The sequence below is a fragment of the Coniophora puteana genome, assembly GCF_000271625.1.
Source record: "Coniophora puteana RWD-64-598 SS2 unplaced genomic scaffold CONPUscaffold_19, whole genome shotgun sequence".
Taxonomy (NCBI): domain Eukaryota; kingdom Fungi; phylum Basidiomycota; class Agaricomycetes; order Boletales; family Coniophoraceae; genus Coniophora; species Coniophora puteana.
Window position 1 is genome coordinate 121888 of NW_006913071.1, and position 23938 is coordinate 145825.

At 52.6% G+C, this 23938-nt stretch overlaps 7 protein-coding genes across 7 annotated transcripts; 6 read left to right on the forward strand and 1 right to left on the reverse strand.

The window, feature by feature from the left end:
- Positions 1-253: 253 nt before the first annotated feature.
- CONPUDRAFT_159840 (uncharacterized protein) lies at positions 254-1290 on the forward strand (the record flags this gene model as incomplete). The annotated part of the gene is made up of 4 exons (XM_007776973.1): positions 254-595; positions 650-737; positions 794-976; positions 1046-1290. The coding sequence occupies 4 exons, from the start codon at positions 254-256 to the stop codon at positions 1288-1290; spliced, it is 858 nt and encodes a 285-aa protein (XP_007775163.1).
- Positions 1291-1908: 618 nt separating this feature from the next.
- Positions 1909-3220, forward strand: CONPUDRAFT_169926 (uncharacterized protein; the record flags this gene model as incomplete). The annotated part of the gene is made up of 4 exons (XM_007776974.1): positions 1909-2316; positions 2387-2474; positions 2534-2710; positions 2780-3220. The coding sequence occupies 4 exons, from the start codon at positions 1909-1911 to the stop codon at positions 3097-3099; spliced, it is 993 nt and encodes a 330-aa protein (XP_007775164.1). The 3' UTR covers positions 3100-3220.
- Positions 3221-3480: 260 nt separating this feature from the next.
- Positions 3481-5196, reverse strand: CONPUDRAFT_77846 (G protein pathway suppressor 1; the record flags this gene model as incomplete). The annotated part of the gene is made up of 7 exons (XM_007776975.1): positions 3481-3594; positions 3654-3872; positions 3934-4134; positions 4196-4453; positions 4504-4638; positions 4705-5009; positions 5064-5196. The coding sequence occupies 7 exons, from the start codon at positions 5194-5196 to the stop codon at positions 3481-3483; spliced, it is 1365 nt and encodes a 454-aa protein (XP_007775165.1).
- A 926-nt stretch (positions 5197-6122) lies between these two features.
- CONPUDRAFT_132710 (glycoside hydrolase family 37 protein) lies at positions 6123-8971 on the forward strand (the record flags this gene model as incomplete). Its single annotated transcript, XM_007776976.1, has 10 exons — positions 6123-6405; positions 6470-6881; positions 6950-7084; positions 7136-7170; positions 7229-7424; positions 7491-7694; positions 7752-8088; positions 8148-8489; positions 8548-8638; positions 8690-8971. Exons 1-10 carry the CDS (start codon positions 6142-6144, stop codon positions 8969-8971), a joined length of 2298 nt encoding a protein of 765 aa, XP_007775166.1. The 5' UTR covers positions 6123-6141.
- A 752-nt stretch (positions 8972-9723) lies between these two features.
- On the forward strand, positions 9724-13321 carry CONPUDRAFT_159844 (glycoside hydrolase family 31 protein; the record flags this gene model as incomplete). Its single annotated transcript, XM_007776977.1, has 16 exons — positions 9724-9826; positions 9878-10013; positions 10063-10360; positions 10417-10655; positions 10712-10983; positions 11040-11140; positions 11197-11215; positions 11280-11332; positions 11395-11423; positions 11481-11544; positions 11613-11853; positions 11923-12125; positions 12185-12293; positions 12356-12531; positions 12590-12755; positions 12804-13321. The coding sequence occupies 16 exons, from the start codon at positions 9724-9726 to the stop codon at positions 13319-13321; spliced, it is 2727 nt and encodes a 908-aa protein (XP_007775167.1).
- Positions 13322-14262: 941 nt separating this feature from the next.
- CONPUDRAFT_85736 (cytochrome P450) lies at positions 14263-16782 on the forward strand. The gene is made up of 9 exons (XM_007776978.1): positions 14263-14509; positions 14580-14813; positions 14874-14999; positions 15066-15393; positions 15457-15579; positions 15651-15753; positions 15813-15934; positions 16002-16048; positions 16110-16782. The coding sequence occupies exons 1-9, from the start codon at positions 14298-14300 to the stop codon at positions 16477-16479; spliced, it is 1665 nt and encodes a 554-aa protein (XP_007775168.1). The 5' UTR covers positions 14263-14297; the 3' UTR covers positions 16480-16782.
- Positions 16783-17075: 293 nt separating this feature from the next.
- On the forward strand, positions 17076-18649 carry CONPUDRAFT_67132 (PLP-dependent transferase; the record flags this gene model as incomplete). Its single annotated transcript, XM_007776927.1, has 5 exons — positions 17076-17134; positions 17202-17540; positions 17598-17612; positions 17663-17804; positions 17861-18649. 5 exons carry the CDS (start codon positions 17076-17078, stop codon positions 18647-18649), a joined length of 1344 nt encoding a protein of 447 aa, XP_007775117.1.
- Between the last annotated feature and the right edge of the window lie 5289 nt (positions 18650-23938).

The window sequence follows — 23938 nt, forward strand, 5'->3', positions numbered from 1 at the left end:
AAAAGTAGGATGTGCACCAGGGAGACAACTCGACAACACGTCTACGTCCTCCCTGCGTAAAAAGTTCTTGCCGGCTATTAGCGCGACAGGGTTGACACTGACGTTCCTAACAGTGATCTCAAAAGCTGATGGCTCATCACCCACGTTCACGTCCTCCCTTTCTCGCTGCTCACTGCACGAACGCCGGCCACTGGAAGGGAGGGACGACTCTTCTCCATCTGAATATCCCCTCTTTTCTCCTGCCAGTAATCCCATGTCTGGCCTCGAGGAAAGTGTCCGCCTCATTGGCTTTACCTCTATCCTCGGCATTTTCTACGCGTTCACGACCATCATAGCCGCGTCCAGCTTCTGGGTCTTGGTATATGCACGCGGGATTCGTTCGCGCGTCCGCCTGTCTCTGCTCCTCGCGTGGGTCCTGCTCTCGTGGGCGTGCGCGACCGTGTATGTCGGCGGCTCGTCGTACTGGGCGCTACAGGCCTATGTATACCACCGGCACCCCGGGCCCGGGCCTCAAATGGGTGCTGACTGCGCACAGTGGTGGAAGGGGAGCGATGTCGCCTACCTTGTAGGAACGACTTTGTCGGATGGACTCGTGGTGCGTCCTGTTTCTCGATTTCATATCCGTGTAGTGTATGCTGACTTGACCAAGCTTTGGCGATTCAAGACCATATGGCATGGCTCACGCTGGCAGCGCTGGCTTCTACCCATTCCCACTCTTCTCTATCTAGGCTCTATTGGTTGGCATCTACCCTCTCTGCTGCTTCCTATGTGGTCTTATTGTATGTCTTCGCAGCCATTGGGGCCATAACGGTCGTTCTTGGTACATTCCCGGGACGCACCATGACTTGCTCATCATCGAACACGTTCCTTGAACGGCTACATCCATTCATGATTACAACCGCGTTCAACCTTATCACGACAGCACTCATGGCAGGCAGACTGTACGCTTTCCGGAGAGAGTTCGAGGCATCCGTCGGTGCGTTCTTTCTCGTCTCTCTCTCTCTCATACACTGACGATCCCTGCCTTGGCATGTCCTCTGTGCAGGGAAATCTCTTCACCCACGACATTACACATCCATCGCGTCTATGCTCGTCGAATCATGCGCGCTCTCGACTGCAGGCTCATTTGCCTGTGCCATACTCTACACAGTCGACAGCGCTGGTTTTGACGTTGTGTTTCCCGCGCAGTCGCAGCTCCAGGCAATCGCACAGATGCTTGTGATTTTGCGTATATCGTTGGGCGTGGCTTGGGATGCTACCACTATGTCTAGCTTGTCGGAGGAAATGTGAGCGTGGAATCAACCCTTCAAAGGAGGAGGAACATCAATGCATCTTCGATGCGAAGTATAACTTGGTCCTGTACTGTAATGTATGCGCAGCTTTCGGAAGTGGTCAGCAGCTAATACTATGTCTCTCGTACGAAAAGTGGACTTGGTTCGTCAGTGCCGCTTTGACTGGCGTTGAACATTGGCCGTGCCATGTCTTGCTCCATATTCCCGATGCCTACATACCAGATCCTTGAGTACAAGTATTGCTCTTCCACCTTCGCAACATGGTAGACTTGTGGACAGGGGCAGACTCCACGTGGCTAGTCGGCACCGCGCGCTGTTTGACCTCCCGTTCCCGGCAGTTGCTTTTCGCCGTTGGCCAGCGCGTCGAGGTGCTCACACTCAGTCAAAATCTTCCCCGACTCACAAGCAGACTACGTCAACTCATCTATTCAATCCTTGACAGAGCTTAGCCGCCACCCGCGGAGCTGTACGTGCTAAGCTTGCTACAGCATTTAATTCCGCTCTCTGTTGTTCGCGCCCCTGCGCCCCTGCGCCCCTGCGTAAATCCTTCGGTTTTCAACTCTTTCACGATGACCATCACCCAGCACCCTTAGTGTCGCTGCCGCCACCGACGCCCATGTCATCCTCACCCTCGTCATTCGATCCCACCTCAGGCATACCTCCCGAGACGCAGGACGCCCTCTATCTAGACTCTATTCGCCTTGTTGGCGCAACGACCATCGCAGGTGCTTTCTACGGCATTTCAACTGCCACTGCTTTTTTGTGCCTAGGCACCCTCGTCCGGACGCGCTCGCGCTTTTCTACCACGCGTTATGCCTTCTTCCTGTGTTACGTTGTCATGGTTTGGCTATGCGGTACGGTGTTTGTCGCGGGGCAAGCTTGCGAGGTGCAGGAGGCGTATGTCACGCATAGGACATTCGCGGAGGGGCCTTTCGTGTGGGGGAACAAACATCAGCTGAGGTCGCTGAGGGTACTAGTGAATGTGACGTACTGGGTGCTGGTGACACTCTCGGATGGACTTGTGGTAAGTGACCTACCTTACTGTCTTCCTCGTTCATGGATGGGGCTTATGGAACCAATGTTTATATTTCCAGGTATGGAGACTCAAAGTCATCTTCTCCACCTCTAGATGGGTTCGTTACTTGATATCCCTTCCGGTCTTGTTATACTTGGGAATGGTTGGTACGTCCCTTTCGGTTACCCAAGAGACCTGGCTAGTCTGATGATCTCCACGTTCGTAGTCACTGGGTTGATCTCGTGGCTTTCAAATACTGTGCCTGATCAGCGTATACTGCCGGCCCATTCGCTGGCGTCCAACATTCCGCCGCTTGTCTTAACAATCGCATTCAACGTCATATCCACCACGCTCATGGCGGGCAGACTATGGCGCTTCCGCCGACGCTCGAGGAAAATCCTCAGTACGTCTCCCTCGCCGCTCCCCATGCCTGAATTCCCGCCTAACTATGTCTGCACCCCGCAACCGACAGATCCCGCCCTCCACCCAAACCACTTCACCAACATCGCGCACATACTCATCGAGTCGTGCGCTCTACTCACAGCCACCTCGCTCGTCTACATGGCCCTGTCGCTCGTGAATCACCCCGGTGTGTACATCATGGTGACGCTACTACCCCAGGTGCAGATCATCGCGCCCTTGCTGGTGCTGCTCCGTATCTCGCAAGGCATCGCATGGGGCGCGACGGGCGAAGAGCTCAGCGTCAGCAGGTCTATTGTCGATTTGGAGCGGGTGAGAGCCAGGCTGGAGCAGGGGTCTAGCGATAGAGGAGAGGAGAGCGCGGAAGGATGACACGAGCGTAGGTCGCGTTCACTCACGAAGCTTGCCTCGCGATAACCAGGGATTTGATGTATGTGCTGAGGAGGCCATCGAGATGAAGCGGTGTTAACGATACCCTCTTATATTCACGCAATTATATATGGCTCACAACTTTGAAATCAAGGATGCATATAACAAAGCCGGCTATGTGGTGCTAGAAATACACGGTATGCGATACAAAGTGGCAAGGAGCGAGACGGCAGACAACTCTAGTCGACGAGGATCGCAGGACCTTCCGTGTTGATCTCGATCTCCCGTTTCTGGGACTTGGGCATCTTAATCGTCAAGTCTGCTTGTTGTCTAATATAGAGCGAATTAGCATTGTAAATGAGGAAGCAACGGGACGAGTGAAGCTTACAGACGCATGCGAAGCAAGAGCTTGCGGTTCGTGCGTTGCATCTCTTCACTGATACGGAGCGCGTCTGCGAACAGCTTCGCACGTTGGTCTTGCTTCTTCGCCCTCAGGATCTACATGCGAAAATCGCATTAGTGAAAACGCTGAGGATATCGCTTGGGGGGGACCTCACCTTGTTCTGACTATCCACGCGTGCTTGAATCCGGCCTGCCTGGATAAGCGTGACCACTTCTTGCTCTGCCTCGGCTACGTCCCATCCGAAGGACGTCGCCATACGTGAAAGGGCAAGCGTCGCAAATGGCTGCAGGAAGACGATGACGAGAACCTCCCGTATGCGGCGCGTGAGCGCGGCGATGTGTGGTGCAAGGTGGATATCGAGCGCGTGACGTGTCTGAAGAAAGTCCTACTTTTCAGAGATATGATTGAACACTGGTAGTTGGACTAGAACCTACCGAGTAGCGTGACAGGATCTCCAAGACAGACTTGAAATCGTTCGTCATGTACGCATGTACGAGGTCACGAACGTACGGCTCCTGCTCGATGTACACCGAGAACACAGAGTTCTCAAGCAATTGTACCTTGATCGCGCCGCGCGAGAGCGTTGCGAGTGCGCAGAGTGTGCCATACACGGCGATGTCGCCTGCAGAAATCAACTAAACCGATCATCGGAGACATCAGGTCAACAGCGTAGTGAGCATTTGTCGTACTACGCACCTTGCCTACCCAACCACCCAGCTGATCTGCAGACCCGACCCTCAAGAACATCGTAGCGGCGCGCTCGTAGTTCCCTTGCCCGAGATTGTGAAGCGCAGAGGCGAGGTCCAACTTGGAGTGCGTGGGCGAACGCTCGTTCTTGCGGGAAGGCTGGCCCGGAGCTGAGCCAGTGTTGGCCGCAGATGCCGATTCGAGCGCGGCTTCGGCCTTGATGATGTAGGACTGGATATGCGCGTAGTTGCGCTGCTCGATCAGGAGCTATAACGCGCGGTCAGGATTTGAAAGCAGCGCATCGAAAAGACGCGCACCTTGAGCACAGAGAGACACATGTCGAGGACGTGCTGGCTCGTCGTGCAGTATTCACGAGACTTGGAGTAATGTCTAAGCGAGGCCGAGTAGTCGCCGACTGAACGGAGGAAGTCGCCCAAGTCTCTATATCCCATCTATCCAACGCAGATGCACCATTAAGATATCAGCAAGAAGGGATCGCAGCGTAGCGCAGGACTCACCCGAATGCTCTCCTTTATCATGTTGTTCGAGTACGTTTTGAGCTCCACCTCCAACTTCGTCTTCTCGACCTGGTTCGCGCGCGTCTGCTCCTCGATCCATGGCTGATTGACGCTGACGAACTCCTGTGCTGGGGGAAGCTGAACTCCCGGCGCCGTAGCAATCCCATCGTATGCTCTGATCACTGCATGATATAGCTCTGGATCGCGTAGTTGAGGGATGTGGACGAAGGCGAGCTGCAGCGCCTGAGGCGCGAGGGTTGGACAGCTTGAGATGATATGCACGAGCCTGTCGATAACAGTCCTGCCTGAGCGGTTGTGTCAATGCACCGTGACGAGACCACAGGTGTGAGAGGACATACCGGAGTAGTTGGAGATATACGCGTCCAGCTCGAATGGGTGGGCATCGTCTACTGGGAGGCGCGCCGGTTGGTGTTGCGATTGCCGAACATGCGTATCTATCAATTCTCCTTCGTAGTCTACCTCCATGGACATGATTGACGGTTGTTGACGGTGGGAACGCGAGTGCAAAGTGAAAGACCCTCAGACCGGTCTTGATGGTGAGGAAGAAAGGGGCGACACCCGCGAATGATATTTCCCGCCAACACTGCGAGCTCGAGGTCTCACTCAGCGCGCGACACGCGTCGCCATCCTTGTTCCCTGTCTACAATCGTCTCCTACCAAACGTCTGCATTACCCTACATCGTCTATGACAATGCTCTACAGGCTGTGTCCGACAAACTCAGCTCCATTTCACCGACATCGCCGCTATCCTCAATCGAGTTCTACGGTGATTACTAGCGGGCACTACGCTCGTTAACTTGGCTGTGCAACCCAGGTACGAAATAACACTCCTTTGCTAGTATCACTATCATGTTCCGAACTTGCATTGCCTCAGCAGTGAATCCGGTCAGGGTGCTAGAGGGCGGCCGAGCTAAAGCGGGATAGCGATGCTTTCGTTATGCAACTTGTGTGAGTCATAGAACTACAGCGTTCTAGCATATGTTGCGCCACGGACTCAAACATCCACTGTAGATGAAATTGTTGGGAAGAGCTGCTCGTGAAGTCAGACTCAGTTCGCCGTCGAGAAGACAGTGCAGACGGAAACCTCGGTGTCAGCCGACCCCGCTTCAACGCTTAGCCACCTTTCCCCGGCCGTCCGGGTCCCTCGTTTCTACCACGTTCATCCAATCTCGACTTTCATGAGGCCGATATGCATCGCAAGAGCATGGCTGTTCTGCAAAGTGGAACCACTCACATCTCTCCTATTTCTCCCGCGGACAGAGGGGGGAATACTGGCCCCTGGATAGTATAAATAACATATCATGGTGACGAGGATGATCAACCACAACCCTACTTCCATTGTACGCGTCTTTACATACCCTCAACATCTTGAACACTCTGCTTTTGCGCCAGCTCGTGGAGCGCATAGACTGATCTATGCGGACACTCACGCTGCTGACTGCCGCACATCTTGTTCATCTCGCATTCACCTCTCCAACCAGCTCCGGGCCTGCTTCCGATGCGGACTCGGTCACGACGACTACGTTCACCACCACCATACATACCGGTGTCCCAGTGTTGGTATACGCTACTGAGAGCGTCTGTCCTCGGTCAGCCCCTCTTGACGCCCCAGTGCCTTCACAGGCAGCTCTTCCTCCGCCACAGGACTGGTGTATCGGCGAGATATTCTGTCCGGGCGAAGTGAGTCCTCTTCATCTCTCAAGCAACGCGCTCTAAGCTAACAATGTTCGCTTGCCTAATCCAGCTGCTACAAACAATCAATGTCGCTCATCTCTTCTCCGACCCGAAGACCTTCGTCGACAGGCCAACCCTCAAGTCCTACCTAGACGTCCTCGCTGACTTCTATGCGCTCAAACTACGCTACCCACATCTCACCGAAGCCGACCTTGTTGACTTTGTCAATGCGAACTTCAGAGGCGAGGGTCAGGAGCTGGAGGGCCTTACGCTCCACGGACTCAACCCACACCCTCCGTTTGTGGATAACGTCTCGGACCCGCTGGTTCGCGCGTTTTCGCTCGAGGTTAACGGCTTCTGGACGCAGCTTGCGCGAGAGGAAAACGTTACTGCGGTCCAAGGCGGCCTTTGCCCGGTAGAGAGCACGTTTATACCCCTCAAGCACCCATTCGTCATCCCAGGCGGTCGGTTCAGAGAACAATGTACGTTATCATCCTTCGTCATAACATCTTTGTTCGTCGATAGTCCGAATGTTGACGAATGTGCGTAGATTACTGGGATAGCTACTGGATTATACAAGGCCTGCTCCAATCCGGGCTCTACGATACCGTTAACGACACGTTGCAGAACTTTATGAGCGAGCTAGAGTGCTTCGGATTCATACCCAATGGCGGAAGGACGTACTGTACGTGACAATTTCCATCAAAGTGACTGTATCACTGCTCACCGTATTCAGATCTTAACCGGTCACAGCCACCTCTCTTCATCCACGTACGTTTGTGGCTCGCAACGAATGAATCGATAAATCTCACACTTCTTGAATGCATAGATGTTATACGACTACGTGACTACTACAAACGATAATTCCATCCTTGAGCGCGCATTGCCGCTGGCTGAGGTCGAGCTCGCATGGTGGCAGACGCACCGAAGCGTTCAGGTAACAAGTCCCTTCACCAACAAGACCTATAGCGTGGCACGATTTGCAGTCCATAATACCGCTCCCCGACCGGAATCGTACCTCACTGGTGCGCATCCATGCATGCTATCTAACAATTATTATAAGTGACACAACATATACTACCATTTTATAGACTATCAAACCGTTCACGACCCGGCACTTCCAATACCGCTTACCACAGAACAAGCAGCTGAGGTATACAGTGAACTCGCAAGTGGTGCGGAGACTGGGTGGGACTACAGCGGGCGGTTCGAGGCGATACCCGCGTACGGCAGCGCAGGTTTGCGCTCGCTGAACGTACGGAACACCATTCCTGTGGACCTTAACAGTATACTATGTACGTCTCCCCTCTACCATCTGCGTAGAGCCTCTGATGTCCAACTCTTCGCTTCAGACAAAGCACATCTCCTATTGGCTGACTTGTACGACCCCGCCAATATGTCCGCGATATCTTCACACCAGAGCGCCGCTGCCGAGCTTCGAGAAGCCATCCTCGATCTCCACTGGGACGCTGACAAGCTTGCGTTCTATGACTTCAATCTCACGTCCAATTCACGTAACTCGGTCTTCTCGATGGCGACGTTCTATCCGATCTGGTGTGGGATCATCCCGAGTGAAGTGCTGGAAAGCGAAGACAAGGCGTTCGGGCACTTCGCGGCAATCAACATGGTCATGGAACGGTACAACGGGACCATGCCGGCTACCTTCCTGGACTGGACTGGGCAGCAATGGTGCGCTCTATTTTTTTAGATACCGACACGCATTTTTAATGTTGATTAACCCGTCACAGGGACGCACCTGATGCCTGGCCGCCACACCAGTACATTATCCTTCAAGCTCTTCGCGCCCTTCCATCCAACATCACGTCTTCGCCTGCACCCTCACCGCCTCCTGGTTCATCGTCATATGCCCTTGTCCCCGCGGGCCAACTCAACATGTCCGAAGCCGATCTTCCGTCTCAGCCTATCCTCGGCACTTCGCGCAATGCGAGCGCCACGGGGCCAGGTGCGGACATTAGTGCGATGGACGGGACCGTCGTCAATGGCGGGAGGGCAAGAGAGGGAGAGGGGTGGGCCGACAAGTTGCAGAGGGAGCTAGCGAATCGGTATTATACCAGCGTTTTCTGCTCATGGTGCGTCCTAAGGCTATATTCTCTTGATACGGTTTGACTAAAGCTATTTCCGTTGTAGGCACGCGACTGGAGGAACGTTACCTGGTCTGTTGGATCGTCTCCCAGATGAGCAGTTGGTACTTACCAACAGCATCAATAACACGGGAAACGTACGTTTTGAGCCTCATCCCTGATGACATTGCTAATGAAGTGTCGAGCAGATGTTCGAGAAGTTCTCCATCCTCGACGTCGACCTATCCGGGTACGGCGGCGAATACACCGTCCAAGCCGGGTTTGGATGGACGAACGGCGTTTTGCTCTGGGTCGCAGCGACGTATGGCGACGTGCTTGTTGCTCCGGAATGTCCGCCCCTCTCCATTCTAGTTTCACCTTTAGTAGTCTCCGCGGAAGCCGATGTGGTAGACGACAAAGACTGGCGGGGAATGGCTGGGATGGTCTTGGTGTTTCTACTTGGGATTGTCGGTCAGGCGTTTTTCTTCTAAGCAGTGTGTGGATTGCAGTGTACATTATACCGGCATCACATAATGGTACCTAATACCATCTACTGATTCGCGGGCATGGCGGATCTTTTGTAATGCTTCATCATACAAATGACATATTCTACGAGCAAGGAAAGTATCCGCGAGTGTTTTGGTTATGCCGGTGTGGCTGTGTAATTGTTTATTTGGTGACGACATAGGACGACGTGAAACTCCTCATTGTCGCGCTCGTAGCTTCTTGTCCTACAGGTTGCGAATCTCTCACCTGCGTCGGCATGCGCAAGCTCGGCCACTTCTTAACTCGCTGGATTCCCGAGGCACGCGCTTGTCGGGCCTCACGGAGCTGACAAGAACCAATGAAAGGTGACCACGACCCATCCATCGGAGCATGACAATGTCATCTGATGTTGTTTCCGCAGAATCCCAGGTGGGTTATGAGGCATCCCACATGCACCTGTCAAGAGGCCCCATTGAAGAGTAGAATCAGCTGGTCTGTTGAACGCGTGCAGCCGTCTCACACCTTGTATACTCACTAGTCATGGGCTGATCAAGTTGAACCACCTCAGCCTCGAGAGTCCAGTGCGTTTCCCATCATCGACCAAGTCGCTCTATTTCCGTCTTATTGCATCTTGTTCATCGCGCCAAACAGCAAGAAAGGCTATCGTGCAATTGTTGAAGGAAGTTGCTGTGGTATAAAACTTGAAGAGCGACAGCAGTGCACCTAGGAACGCTGCATCGGCTTCGCTACAACTCCCATGAAGCTGAAGTCTCTTCCGCTCGGTTTTGTGACGCTCGCATCTGTGAGCGCGGCACTTGCTGCTAATGCTAGTTACTCTTACAATGTGACGAGCTGTCCCGGTGAGCAATATTATGCGCTCATACGTGTAAGTCAGCTCACTAGAAACACAGGGTATACGCTTCAGGAGCTCAAGCAGACCGACACCGGGCTCACCGCGCAGCTCGACCTCGCTGGGGAAGCATGCAACGCCTTTGGGAACGACATCCAGAACCTGACTATTCAAGTCACCTACGAGACCCAGCAGAGGTGCGTAGTCTCTCATCTTATCGGTTCCCCCGTGCTAAGCCCTCCCCAGACTACACGTCAAAATCTTTGACGCGGCGCAGCAGCAATACACCATCCCCTCCTCCGTCGTCCCCGTCCCGGATCCACCCACGACGTCGTACACGAACAGCTCGGACCTCGTGTTCAACTACGACACATCGCCGTTCGCGTTCTGGATTACGCGGCGATCCGACTCCCCGGGCTCGATGCCGCTGTTTGACACGCGCGTGGCGTCTCTTCCCAAGACGCCCATCGCTCCTGTGAACGGAACGGACAACTCGACCGCGCTGGATACCTTTGAGCTCGTGTTTGAAGACCAGTATCTGCAGGTACGTCCCGTCCTCGTTTGGTTTACACAGTCATTGAGAGCGTGTCACTCGCGCAGGTCGCGTCTGCGCTGCCTCAGGGCGCCAACATCTACGGCCTCGGCGAGGTCATCGCTAGTAGCGGCTTTCGGCGCGATGTCGGAGGGAGCGGCGGACCTGGCTCTATCCAGACACTGTGGAACCGCGACGTCGCGGACCCGGTTGACCAGAACATGTACGGCTCGCACCCGATCTACATGGAACATAGGTACGATGAGGGCAGCAACACGTCCGCGACGCACGGCGTCCTCCTTTTCTCGTGCGTTATTTTTCTCCCTTCGTCTATATGCGGCAGACATGCTGACTGTTAGCCAGTTCAAACGGCGCAGACGTGCTCTTAACGACACCTGAAAACTCAAATGTCTCCCTCATCGAGTACCGACTCATCGGCGGCACGCTCGACTTCTACTTCTTCTCTGGTCCATCGCCCGTATCAGTCATTGAGCAGTACGGCGAGACCATCGGTTACCCGGCATGGGTCCCCGCATGGGGCTTCGGGTATCATCTGTGCAAGTGGGGTTATGACAGTATCCAGGCGCTGAAGGATAACGTGGCGAGCATGCGGAATGCTAGTGTTCCCCTTGAAAGTACGTCCTTCTCACCAGTCATATCTGAGAGGTGACCAAACTAAACGTGCATTTAGCCCAGTGGAACGACATCGATCTGTACAACAGTGTGAGGGACTTTACGACTGACCCGGTCAACTACCCCGCCGACCAGATGAAGGCATTCATTGACGAATTGGTGCGTCCTTATATACTCTGCGGCGCTCCGAGTTCTATGCTGAGAGTGATATGTAGCACGCCAACGGACAGCACTGTGCGTTGAGTTTGGTAATAGTTGCCATTCGGCCCGGTCTGATGGGTTCGCCCATTATATACAGATATCCCGATCGTAGACGCCGCTCTCGCGACACCGCAGAACTCATCAGACCTTGTAAGCCTGAGATTTCGCTGACCAAGATATTCGTTCTCAGGGACTGATATCATCATCGCTAGTATGCACCTTTCATTGATGGATTCGAGAAGTAGGTGAACGGTTCCTACATTGTAGGTTCTTCGTACTCATCGATTCGTTTTTGCAGGGACGTCTGGATCATGAATCCGAATGGAACCGTCTTCGTTGGTTCCGCGTGGCCTGGCTTCACAGTGCGTTGGCGCTTCCCATTTCCCCCTTGATCAATGTGCACAGGACGCTGCTGACGCAACACTATTAGGCATGGCCCGATTGGTTCGCGCCCAACACCCAAGACTGGTGGACCCAGGCTCTGCAGAACTGGAGCGACTCCGGGATCGAGTTCGACGGGATTTGGCTGGACATGAACGAGCCGAGCTCGTTCTGCACGGGCTCGTGCGGCTCGGGCAGCTTTTCCCAGTCTAGCCTGACAGGTGCGAAGCGTGGGGTCGGGAACGAGACTGGACTGGACGTAACGAGTCCGCCTTATGGAATACATAACGGTGCGTACTTCTCCTCCTTTTCGGTTAACCAAATCTTGTATCCAGCTCTAATTGGAATGCATACTATAGGCAACGGCGCGTTAGGAGCAAGCACGGTCTCGACGGACGCGGTGCACTCTGGCGGGTACAGCCACTATGACACGCACAACATGTTTGGGATGATGGAGGAGATAACCACGCACAAGGCCCTCCAAGCCCTTCGAGCTGGCAAGCGGGCGTTTACTATCGCACGATCGACGTTCCTCTCAGCCGGGAAGTGGACTGGTCACTGGGTAAATCATACTCAGACATCGAAGTCGAGGGCATCTGAATGCTAACCGTACCACAACAGCTCGGCGACAACTACAGCACGTGGCAGTCGATGTATTACAGTATCCAAGGCATCTTGCAGTTCCAGATCTATCAAATTCCGATGGTCGGAGCGGATACCTGTGGTTTCAGTGAGTCGCGGTCCATTTCATCCTTGCTGACTTTTAGCGCGGGAGGCTCACAGCTGGTTCAGACGGCAACACAACTGAGGAACTGTGCAACCGATGGCAAATGCTTTCTGCTTTCGTGCCCTTCTACAGGAACCACAACACGATCGGATCGAGCCCCCAGGAACCGTACCGTTGGGCTAGTGTTGCGAACGCGACTCGCATTGCAATTGCTGCGCGGTACGCGCTGCTGCCGTACTGGGTGCGTTTTCTCTTCTACGTTTTGAACTCGGGTATTGATGCGGGCGTTCTCACTGTAGCAAACTCTCTTCGCGAATGCGTCGACTCAAGGCTCGCCTCCCATGCGCGCGCTGTGGTACGAGTTCCCAAACGAGCCTGAGCTATTCGGCGTCGACCGCCAGTTTCTCATTGGAAGCGACATCCTGGTCACGCCCGTACTGGATGAGGGCGCCACGACAGTTGACGGTACGCCGTGTCCCGGTTACCTCGTTATACAGTCTCATGAATATCTAGGCATCTTCCCTGGTCGCGGCACCGTTGCCTGGCGCGACTGGTGGACGCATGCCGTCGTGAACGCGAGCACCTCGGGCGGAAACACGACGCTGCAAGCGCCACTGAGCACCATCAATGTGCACATCCGGGACGGCTCTGCGCTCCTCTTGCACGCCGAGCCGGGATACACGATCAATGAGACACGGAGTGGACCGTACGAGCTGCTTGTCTCGCTCGACAAGGACGGTAACGCGTTCGGGACAGCGTACGTCGACGACGGGGAGAGCGATCCGCCGGGCGACAGCCGTACTTTGAGCTTTGCTACACAGGGTGGGGCGTTGACAATTTCGAGTCAGGGGAGCTACGGAATCGCGCAGAAGCTTGAGAGCGTGACGATCCTGGGCGTGCAGAAGCCGAGCAGCGTGAGCGTTGGCGGGCAGGCGGTGGGCAATTTCACTTATTTAGATGCGACGCAGGAGTTAGTGGTTAGGAACGTGACGGTGGATCTGAATGAAGGGACGAAGGTGACATGGCAGTGATTTGTTCTTATAACGTACTTTATTAGCAGATTTTGGACAACTTGGTGATACACCCCCGCGTTCCAGAGATATGAGGAGGTGAGACGCAACTAGAGTTGAGTCAGATATATGAAGAGTCACTGAATTGTGTCAACTGGCGCACCCTCGCAAAGGCGGAGCAGCTACATACACACAAGAGGATTCGATGTCTGGTATGCTTTCCCTAATATATATCAGGCAATTGATCAAGCACCAAGAAGAACTGGAGGAAAACATCAGTAGTAACATATAGCCAATGATTTTCTCAGGACCAAACGATGACGGCCAAAACTACGCCTGACAGGGTGGTCATGTTGGCAAACTTGTCCTACTATTATAGTCGCTCAAAAGTTGAGGTTTCAGCTAATTTATCGTATTGTTGGGGGAATTTACACGAAGTCGAGGTGCTGAGGGATGCATCGGCCGTGGGCCTAGACTGGGCTAAGTGGCTTATGTCGGAGTCTGGAGCGGGAGTGTGGTTTTTGGCTCCGTTGTGCGACACCTTTAGGATTCAACAAGGACAAACATCCGTTTACTCGGCTTCAAGTTTCGCATGCATTTACCGTGCAGACCGGTCTTTGAACCAATCTCCCATTGATTCCGCCAACAATAAACGTATGAAGGGCAATCCCCGGAATAAACGGGCTAACTCTCTATCTACGCTGCTGCGCCTTCTTGGCGACGGTTCTCTGGAGTCTACGCCCACTGGAGATGGATGACAAGAAGAGCATTAGATGCAGCGGGCCCCTGGGCCCGCAGAACCCGCGACGATCTTCCAATTCTCATCGAGTGCCGGCAACCGTATGCGTACTTACTATCAAAAGGGGCGATTGATACACACTTAGAGTAAGCAGGTTTACCCTACGGCGCAATAAACCCTGGACTCCTATATATGCACGTCGTCACCAGCACCAAGGACGCACAACATCAGAATATGAACATCGACATACAATCGCCCATGGGTTACATCCTCCAGCTGGCCGAACATCTTCCCTCCTCCATCACGAATCAGACTGCTCTGACTCCGGTTACTGGGACAGTCGCCGCCTTTACCACTTTCGTCGCCCTGTACGCCATCAAGAACGCCTCTTCGTCCAGCCAAAAGAGGAGCCCTCTGCCTCCCGGCCCACCGACAAAGTGGTTTTGGCAGAATCCTTTCCCGAAGAAGGAGTACGTGCCTTTCATGTTTCCCATTCTCAAATATAATAATCCTCATCCCCACCCGACTGCTTGCATCTAGTGTTGCTCGCAACCTCGCCGCGTTGGCAGACCAATACGGTGGTGCGTATACTTTGAGCGCGGGGAGCAACAACTTCGTCGTTGTGGCGAGCTACGATGCGGCCCTCGAGATCATGGAGAAAGCTGGGGGCTCGACCGCCGATCGCCCGCGTTTGGTCTTGGCGGGTGAGCTCATGGCGCGGTCGGGACGTCTAATATTTGAGGGCGTTGGAGACCATTTCCGTACTGTGCGCAAGTGCGTGACACTTTTTATTGCTTTTGTGATGAGTGTAGTACTGATTTCTGAGTACGAAAGGGCGGTGCATACCGCGTTGCAGCCTAAAGCGGCGAAGAGCTACCAGCCAATCCAGATTGACCATGCTTGCCGTGTTATCCTAAACATCATGGATAACCCAGACAAGTTTGCTGATCACCTCCAGTCGTGCGTGCGCCTCTTTCTTCCATCTTCTTATTAGAGCCCACACGCTGCATTCTTATCGTCCCACAGCTACGCTTCCTCCGTAACCATCCAAATTATGTACGGCAAGTGCACGCCAGTCTCCGCCAGCTCACCAGAAGTGCAGCGAATCTTGTCAGTCGGGCGAAACGGTGGTAACACCCTGATCCCGGGGCGCTTCATAATTGAGGCGCTGCCCGTCTTGAAGCCATTCCACCGCCTCGGGGGGATGAAGCATATCTGCGACGCCCTTGAGAACACACCGGGGCTTTGGTGGCTGGGCAGGGTGCTCGGCGCGTTCGGGTGGGAGATAGCCGCGTGGGCGCGGAACGAGCAGGACTTGGCAGACGATATGATGGGAAGGGTGCAGCAGGAGATGGTGGGTGCAGAACATTCGATCGGTTATGAACGCCCGAAGTATTGACTGGCGCACTGCTTATAGGCTGAGGGCACCGCCGGACCGTCCTTTCTCCGTAACATGATCGAGACGCAGGACGAACACAGGTTGCCCGACTACGAGCTCGCTGAGGTCACGTCCGTCCTCTTTGGCGCGGGCAGCGACACGGTGCGCCATTTGCTAATAACCCGACTTTCTGACCATAGCTTGTAAGTTGTGTTTCTGACAGTCTTTAACAGACCACTGCTGGCCTTAATTTCGCCATCCTTGCAGCGGCCGAGTTCCCCGAAGAGCTCAAGAAGGTGCATGAAGAGCTCGATAAGGTCATTGGGCGGGAACGAGGTGCGTGTTATCTGGATTGCTTGTATGTGCAAGCGCTTTAACCTACTACACCTGTATAGCACCTAGCTTCGACGACATGGGCAGCCTCCCGCTCCTGCAGGCGTACATCGAAGAAGTGCTCCGCTGGCGCCCCATTGTACCTATCGGTATTGCACACAGGGCGAACAAAGATGTCCATTATGTATGTATTCATGTCGGCCTTGTCTTCGTTGAAACATTGATTATGGCTAACACGCAACAACTAACAGAACGGCTACGTCATTCCGGAGGGCACGATGGTCCTCGGCTCTCACTGGTCCGCACTGTCCCTCTTCCTGTATCTCAAACTCCTTCACTTACCCCTCAATCTACAATAGGGCCATCTCGCGCGACCCCGCCGCGTACCCCAACCCCGACGCCTTCCTCCCCTCCAGGTGGCTCGAAACCCCCGCTGCTTCTCCGCCCTCTTCCCCAAAGCTCCGCACGGACCTCCGCTTCTTCACATACGGCTTCGGGCGGCGTGTCTGCCCCGGGCAGCACGTCGCGAACCGCTCGCTGTTCCTCAACCTCGCGCTCATCTTTTGGGCGTTCGACGTTGTGCGCCCGAGCAAGGACACGGTGTACGATATAGAAGCGTGGACGGATACCATGGTCATGAGGCCGCCGTCGTTCAAGGTCAAGTTTGTGCAGAGGGTGCCCGAGGGTGTCGTGAGGAGGGCGCTGGGTGAGATGGGTGGAGAGAACTAAGGGCGGGCGCGAGATAATGGGGTGGGCTACGGAAATGTGATATCCAAGTGCTACGGGTGTGCGTGAGTACGGGATCTTGTCGACTTTCTAAATGCATGATTAAGGATAAAAGACTGGAGAGATGCGGTTGTTACAACATATGGGTAGGAAAAAGGGCAGAAGTTACATATTAAATGTATGCCTCTGAAAGATCCGGCAAGCAAGAAACTTGGCAAGAAATTGCGAGGCAAATACAGACGGAGAACAAACAGTAAATATACCAGTAGTGTATCGGTTATCTAGGGAATCTAGGGAGGGAAAAGCCTAAAATCCTCGTATTTTAAGACGAGTTCCAGAAACCAGACGATGAAGGGATCAAGCAATGTAGAGTGGTTAAGAGTTCCATATTTTGCAGATGTTTACAGCATGTACATCACAGTGTGAGACACCGCTCGGATCATCGGCTCATATCCCCGATGTTGGATGTCCGACGACGAGCGTCTGTTGAACGCGTTGCAAGTCGACCTTGAAGCATCTTTCAGTTCTCACCAACATGTGAATTTAATCAAAGCACCTAACAGCACTTTTCTCTTGTTTTTGCATCCTACAACGTGATGATGGCGTCGTCTATAGGCTACAAGCTGTCTGGCGCGATTCGGCGAACCATTACTCCTCCGTACGTCCTCTCCTCGAACTAGTGTATTCAACCATAACATACTCACCTAGGCTCTGTCCGTTCATAGCGTTCCAACCGCGAAACTATGGGCCGCCAGATATGCCCCCACACCCGCTCGCCCTCTCCTTGACATGTCGCAAGGCGCACCTGGCCATCCACCTCACCCGATCCTCCGCGACGCGATAGCCCGTACCACCCATGAACCATCCTCCCATGCGTACGCGCCCGTGACAGGTCTCCCAGCTCTCAGAGGCGCACTTGCGGACGAGATGAAGAGTGTATATGGGTCGGAAACGAACGTCGGTCCAGAGGATATCGCCGTCACCGCTGGCGCCAACCTTGCGTTTTTTGCGGCGGTCATGACGTTGGCTCAGAAGGGTGACGAGGTTATTCTACCGGTTCCTTGGTGTGTATCTCTTCCATTCCACATTTTTGCCTACTCATAAACCATGCAAAACCGTAGGTACTTCAACCACTAGTGAGCGTTTACCCAGCAATGCGTGTCCCTGATAGTGACATTGTTGACAGCATGACCCTCACAATGCTCGGCATCGCTGCTGTACCGCTTCAAACATTGCCCAGCACCGGGTTCCTCCCATCTCCCAAGGAGTGTGAACACCTCATCTCACCACGCACGCGTGCGATTGTCCTCGTCTCACCAAACAATCCCGTGCGTTCATCATCGTCCCTCCCTAATCCGCTAACTGACACTGTCTTTGCCTCCAGACAGGCGCAGTGTACCCACCATCTCTTATCGCCTCCTTCGCAGCTCTCGCGCGGCGACGGAATGTTGCACTCATCCTGGACGAAACATATCGCGACTTCGCCCCTAGTCCTCCACACACGCTCTTTGCCTCCGCATCTGCATCTAGCCCCCATAACAGCGTCCACGCCGACTCGCTACCATCGGACTGGAACTGGCGCTCGTATCTTCTCCACATCTTCTCTTTCTCCAAAGCTTACGCCATCCCCGGTGCCCGCCTCGGCGCCCTGGTCGGCCCTCCTCCGTTCTTGCACGAAGCCGCCAAAGCACTCGATACGATCCAGATTGGTGCGCCGCGAGCCATTCAGGCTGCGCTTGCCTCGCCAGTCTCGTCCTCAGGCTCGGAGACCGTGCTCGCCGCTTTGCGGACCTCGCTCGCAGACCAACGCGCGTCTCTCGAAGCGCGTCATGCGACCTTTGCACGTTCGTTGCCGGCATCGTGGGCGATCGGAGCTCAGGGCGGGTACTTTGCGTTTGTGCGCCATCCGTTCGAGGGCGTCGACGCGAGCACAGTGTGCGAGAGGCTCGCTCGGGAGTGCGGGGTGGTGAGCATGCCTGCGGCGTGGTTCGTCCCCGAAGCGGATTTGGAAGGGACGAGTGGGGACAAGGGCAGAGGCCAAGACGAGGCCGATAAGGCGGGTTCGTGGGATAGATGGATCCGCTTCTCGGTAGCAAATGTGGAGGATGCACAGGTACGGGATGCATGTGCTCGTCTTGGGGAGGCGGAGGGGCGATTTGAATGGAGGCATTAGCTAGGGATATCAGGCTGCCTTTTACATTGGAGAACGGCGATAGAATCTGTAGATTTGAAGCCTGGAGCTAAATATAAATTGAGCGGTACATATCACCCAAGGACGCGGAGGGCTCACTCGCTGACTATAAGGTTTGGGGCTGTGGCCAACCTGCGTGAGCCAACTTTAGCGGCGAACTGTCATAACGTGTGCAGAATCCATGTAGGGAGTTGATACTACTTCAATCCAAGGTTGTTATAGCGCCCGGGGACGGATCGGTGTCGGTGGCGAAGATGGCGGGATGGGTTTAGGTCTTATTTAGTTAGGTTGTGGGTTTAAACATTGGTTAACTCCGCTAGCTCGTAAGATGTAGGATCAGCTTAGAAGCAGACTTCTGCAGTGAGTGATAACAAGCTCTGATACTAGTGGCCAACTTGACGCTCCAATTGCCGAGTCAGGAGCCTTAAAATGTTGAAGTCATCCGAGTGCCACTGATGAACGTTCCGAACTGCTACAGGCACCGCACGTTATGACCATAGTCGGGCTTTGACTGTCTGGTTACGGCGAGGTGAGAAGGCGCCACCAAGTGGCCGTACTCATACCCGTCCAGGAGAATGATCCTTCTTTTTGATTCATGGGTACGGGAATCGGATTGGTGATGAGGGTTGTCGCCGACTGCCCGTCTATTAGCGCCACATTACGAAGTTAAAAGTCGCCTTCCCCTGATTCAAACGGACCATCTTGGTCACTCCCTTCAAGTCTCCATCGGCTTTTCACTGCGATGCAATCGCTCCCTCCGAGTATAAGCACTTTGATGGGCCCAGTGGAGATTGGTGTCGTCTTCAACGCCTTACTGACAGGGTGCTCAGTGGTGCAAGCATACACATACTTCACGAGGTCTTCTGACGACAAGTGTTTCTTCAAAGCCCTGGTAAGTGCCCCAGCTGATTCATAGTCCTCGTGCGCAAGAGCGACCGTCGTTAATCAAAGAGGATAGGTTACTGTAGTGATGTGAGTCTATGCCCCCATCCCCTCTTCCCTTTTGTCGATTTATCTACCCCATCGAGGTTTGCGTTTCGTAACCATTGCATGCCAAGAACTTACCAGTAGCATTGACCATCTTTTTTTTTTTTTACAATACATGTAGGATATTGGAATTGCTCAAGTTCGGAGTTGAGTTGACGGCACTATGGGAATGGACCGTCAATGTTGCAGAAGAAGGCGCGTCTGTCCTTGGAACCATGTCCGCATCTGCAAAAATGGTGGGCTTGGTAATGCCTGTCATGGCGGTCATTGTGGAGGCATGTTCTACTAATGCCATCATGGTTTTTATCCCGTTCTTACAGTCGCCATCGACAGTCTTTCTTCCTGTTCCGTCTGTGGAGGATCTCAAACGCACTGATCCCAGCGCTTATAGGCCTCCTGCTTCTATTGATCGCCGCGGTTTTAGGCTTCATTGTTATTGTACACATCCTCACCAGCGTACACGAGCTGGACGCCTCCTCGCAGCCAGTGACTCGTACCATTGCAGGCGTGGCTTTCAGTGCCCACGTTTCACTCGACATATGGATTTCTGGATTTGTCATTATTTATCTTCGTTCTCAGCGCGATACGAAGTGGTCTGAATTGTGAGTTGATCGTGCTCATCCTTGAGTTCTCCGGCTGACTAGCACCTCAAAAGCCGCAGCATATTTGACAAACTCATACTGTGGACTCTCGGTATGTTCTTGTGTGAACAGCTTCCCTCTACGTTTTCCCCCTGAGTTTGATTATCGAACCACAGAGACTGGTATTTGCACCAGGTGAGCCCACGCGTATGTTATCTCAATGGATTACACTAATATCAGTCCCGAACACAGCGTTGTAACCACCATGGTGCTAGTGACAGTGAGTACTGAAGAATCATGAATCCGCGTGCACCGACTGAAATTTCTTAGTACCTGCTGTTTGGGCCCACAAACTGTATGTCGACCGTTTCGTTTGATAATAATCTTCGCGTTTACCATGGCTTGAAGATGTCTGGATGGCCCCGTATGTCAATGTTGGATCAGGTACGCACGTCTCGTGCCGAGATGATGTAATTCAGCTGACATATTTCCACAAATGCGTAGTTTATGCCAATGCGTTGCTGGCAGCGTACGTCCCCAGTTTGTTCCCCATTGGTGTTGACTAAATTAACAGATACAGGATGAATGGTCGCTGGATTGTTCAACATCATCTGGATGGTCAAGATAGCCACGGTGATGTGCATGTATAGCTTAGACTAGGTCGAAGCATGGCATTTATACATAATGATCCATGCACCTTCGCTCCAATCTCTCGTGACTCAGTGATAGACGGAGGGAAGAAAAGGTGCTCCTGGCTTCCGCATCGTAAGTCATGTAGCGGCGAAGCAAGCATGGTGTGTAAAATATTAGTGAAGGGACACCACTGTGTTTGGGTTCGCTCTTGAACGGAAGTGGTACGACAGAAACGGGCACGATAATGTTTACGTACCAGGATAGCGAGTTAAACGGGGAAGATGATTCTTCTTCTTTCGTCCCGAAAATGGAGGATGCACAGGCTCGCGTCTGGGAGAGGAGAAGTGGCAGTACTTTTGGATGGGGATGTTAGGGTTGGATTTGCTTCTGCGCTGACCAAATAGACCGATGTGTCTGATCCGACGTCAGTTCTGTGCATAAATATAGATAGGTCGTATTTGCTATGACACAGCTTCTGCGACGCAAAAAAGCACTTACAAATACTACTGATAAATCTTCTTCGATGTAGACGTCGGTGTAATCATAATCAACTCAGCCAGTGGTTTCTTATCCGGCACTCAGAATTATTTGAGAAAGCGAATGTTCTGATTTAGGAGCGGAATCCATCCTTGGATTCATTCTTGGATTTTTAGTGGACCACAGTGCCTCAACCGCGGCGGTTCCGGAAACGAACTCCGAACTGGATACACAGCAGCGACATCACACGGTAACCTTGCAGTTACCCTTATCAGCTCATCACTAGAGCAATCAACACATCAGGTTTTTTGGACCCGCTTAACGTTACATCCTTCTTGGCTGTGACGGACGATGGTCGATGGTGCTTGAAACTTGAACATTGACATTAAAATGTCAGAAAACATAATCACTGTCCTTCGAGGGGCACCTCTCAAATTCAGCACCCGATTGAAGCTAAAAGAGTGGGTGTGATTCTGGGAAACCATATCACGTCAGAAAGCTGCAGAGCTATGGTATCCGCGGATAGCCACGGAGGCAGAATATCCTTGAAAAAAAAAAGACATTGTGTGATAGCGGTGTCGTCTCACCTCGATGCTACATCAAAAGCAGTGTTGTTTTCGTAGGTCTCCAGTGGCACCTGTCTGCAACAATACTTAACTCAGGGTCGGGTGGGATCGCAATGTTATTTTGAGTGTATACCAAGTCGCATGGTGATACACAGCGTGCGCCGTCCAAAACTGCGAATGGTGGTGAACATCTCAGATAGTAGATTGCACTCACTCGGGCTGCTCATCTGTAGTGCCAGCTACCCGCATTTTGTACGCTCATGATGCACATCAAAATCGCCGCAAGGTATGTCACCCAGTACCGTTCACTGCCTAACTCACCAGCGTCTAGTCAAGAGGTTAAAAGCCTTGATCATAATCTACAAAGACTACCTCAGCGAGCTACAGTACCTTCTGTTTTTCCCTTGAAGCTCTGTCTATTCTGTTGTCCCCCCCCCTTCTCTCTCATATATACACATACACAAATTATTATGGTTTATCTGCCTCCAAGTGCCAGCACGAGCACCCTGATGGGACCTGTGGAGATTGGCATCGTATTTAATGCCTTGCTGACAGGATGCTCTATAGTGCAGGCCTACGTGTATTTCACGAGGCATTCTGATGACAAGTGGTCCTTCAAAGGTTTGGTAAGACTGATTATCCTTTGAATGTTGAGACACCCTCGCTAAATGTTGAGATCAATAGGTCACTGTAGTGATGTACGTCTATTCCTTTGTCGACCACACTCGTATATTTCCATCACGCTATCAACCTTCACGTGTTAAGACATACCACTAACCTTATACGTCATACGGTTCTAGGGTTTTAGAAAGTCTCAAATTTGGTGTTGAACTGGTCGCACTATGGGAGTGGACTGTGGACGTCGTGGAGGATGGTGCCTCTGTATTTGCGACCACTCCCACGTCGACAGAAATAGTGGGCTATCTAATGCTCATAATGCAACTCATAATCGAGGTCAGTTCAGTAAGCTTTGCTATTGATTATGCATTCTTAAGAACGGCCATTGGCAGTCGTTCTTCCTCTTCCGTCTGTGGAAATTCTCGAGGGCACTTGTCCCTTCGCTGATAGGTCTTCTACTTCTACTTATTGCCGTCACTCTTGGCTCCGTCGCGCTCGTACGAACATCCATTGTCGGAGATGTGCAAGTCTCCGCTACGCAGCCGACTACTCGTGTCTTCGTAGCTTCAGCTCTTGGTGCACACCTACTATGTGATGTATGGACGTCAGGTCTTGTTGTGATATATCTTCGCTCGCAGCGTCACACCAAGCTGTCTAAACTGTGAGACACTCATTAAAGCATAGTTGCCCAATATACTGTAACTATTCCTTAAAAGCCGCAGCGTGGTAGACATGCTCATTCTGTGGACCATCGGTAAGTTGTTCTTTTTTCATCAGCTTCCAAAGTCTGTTAAGCTTTAATCTAATTCTTGATCTTGCAGAAACCGGTTTTTGCACGAGGTAAGGTTATATATCCACTGTGGTCGTGACATCTACTGACTGCCAAGCTAGCTTTGTTATGCTTTTGGTGCTAATATTTGTGAGTATTGAAAATCTACATGCTGTACAACTTCTCATGTTTACTAGTACTTGCTCTTTGGCTCCACCAACTGTACGCACAACATCTCAGATGTCATCGATTTTGTAAGCTTACTGCCGTCGAAAGATATCTGGTTGGCTCCATATGTCAACTTGGGATCGGGTGCGTCTGATTCACAGCGGATGATATGAATTAAGATCTGACATTGTTCTAGTATATGTCAATGTATTGTTAGCAGCGTGAGTGGTGCTTGCTTTATTCAAATGTCAGTTTTGGCTAAATGAGCGGAGATAGAATGAATGGAAGATGGATTGTCAAGTCTCATCTCGATGTCAGTGACCGCCACGGGGGAATGTCCGCTTAGGTTGGCCTGGATATAGCCTGTGGCATTGTCATTGAATACATTTCATACACTCGTTGACGTATTATCTTCTGATTTCTTAGAATAAAGAACGTACGGAGAAGGCGTCAGATCTAGATGTAGGGTTTG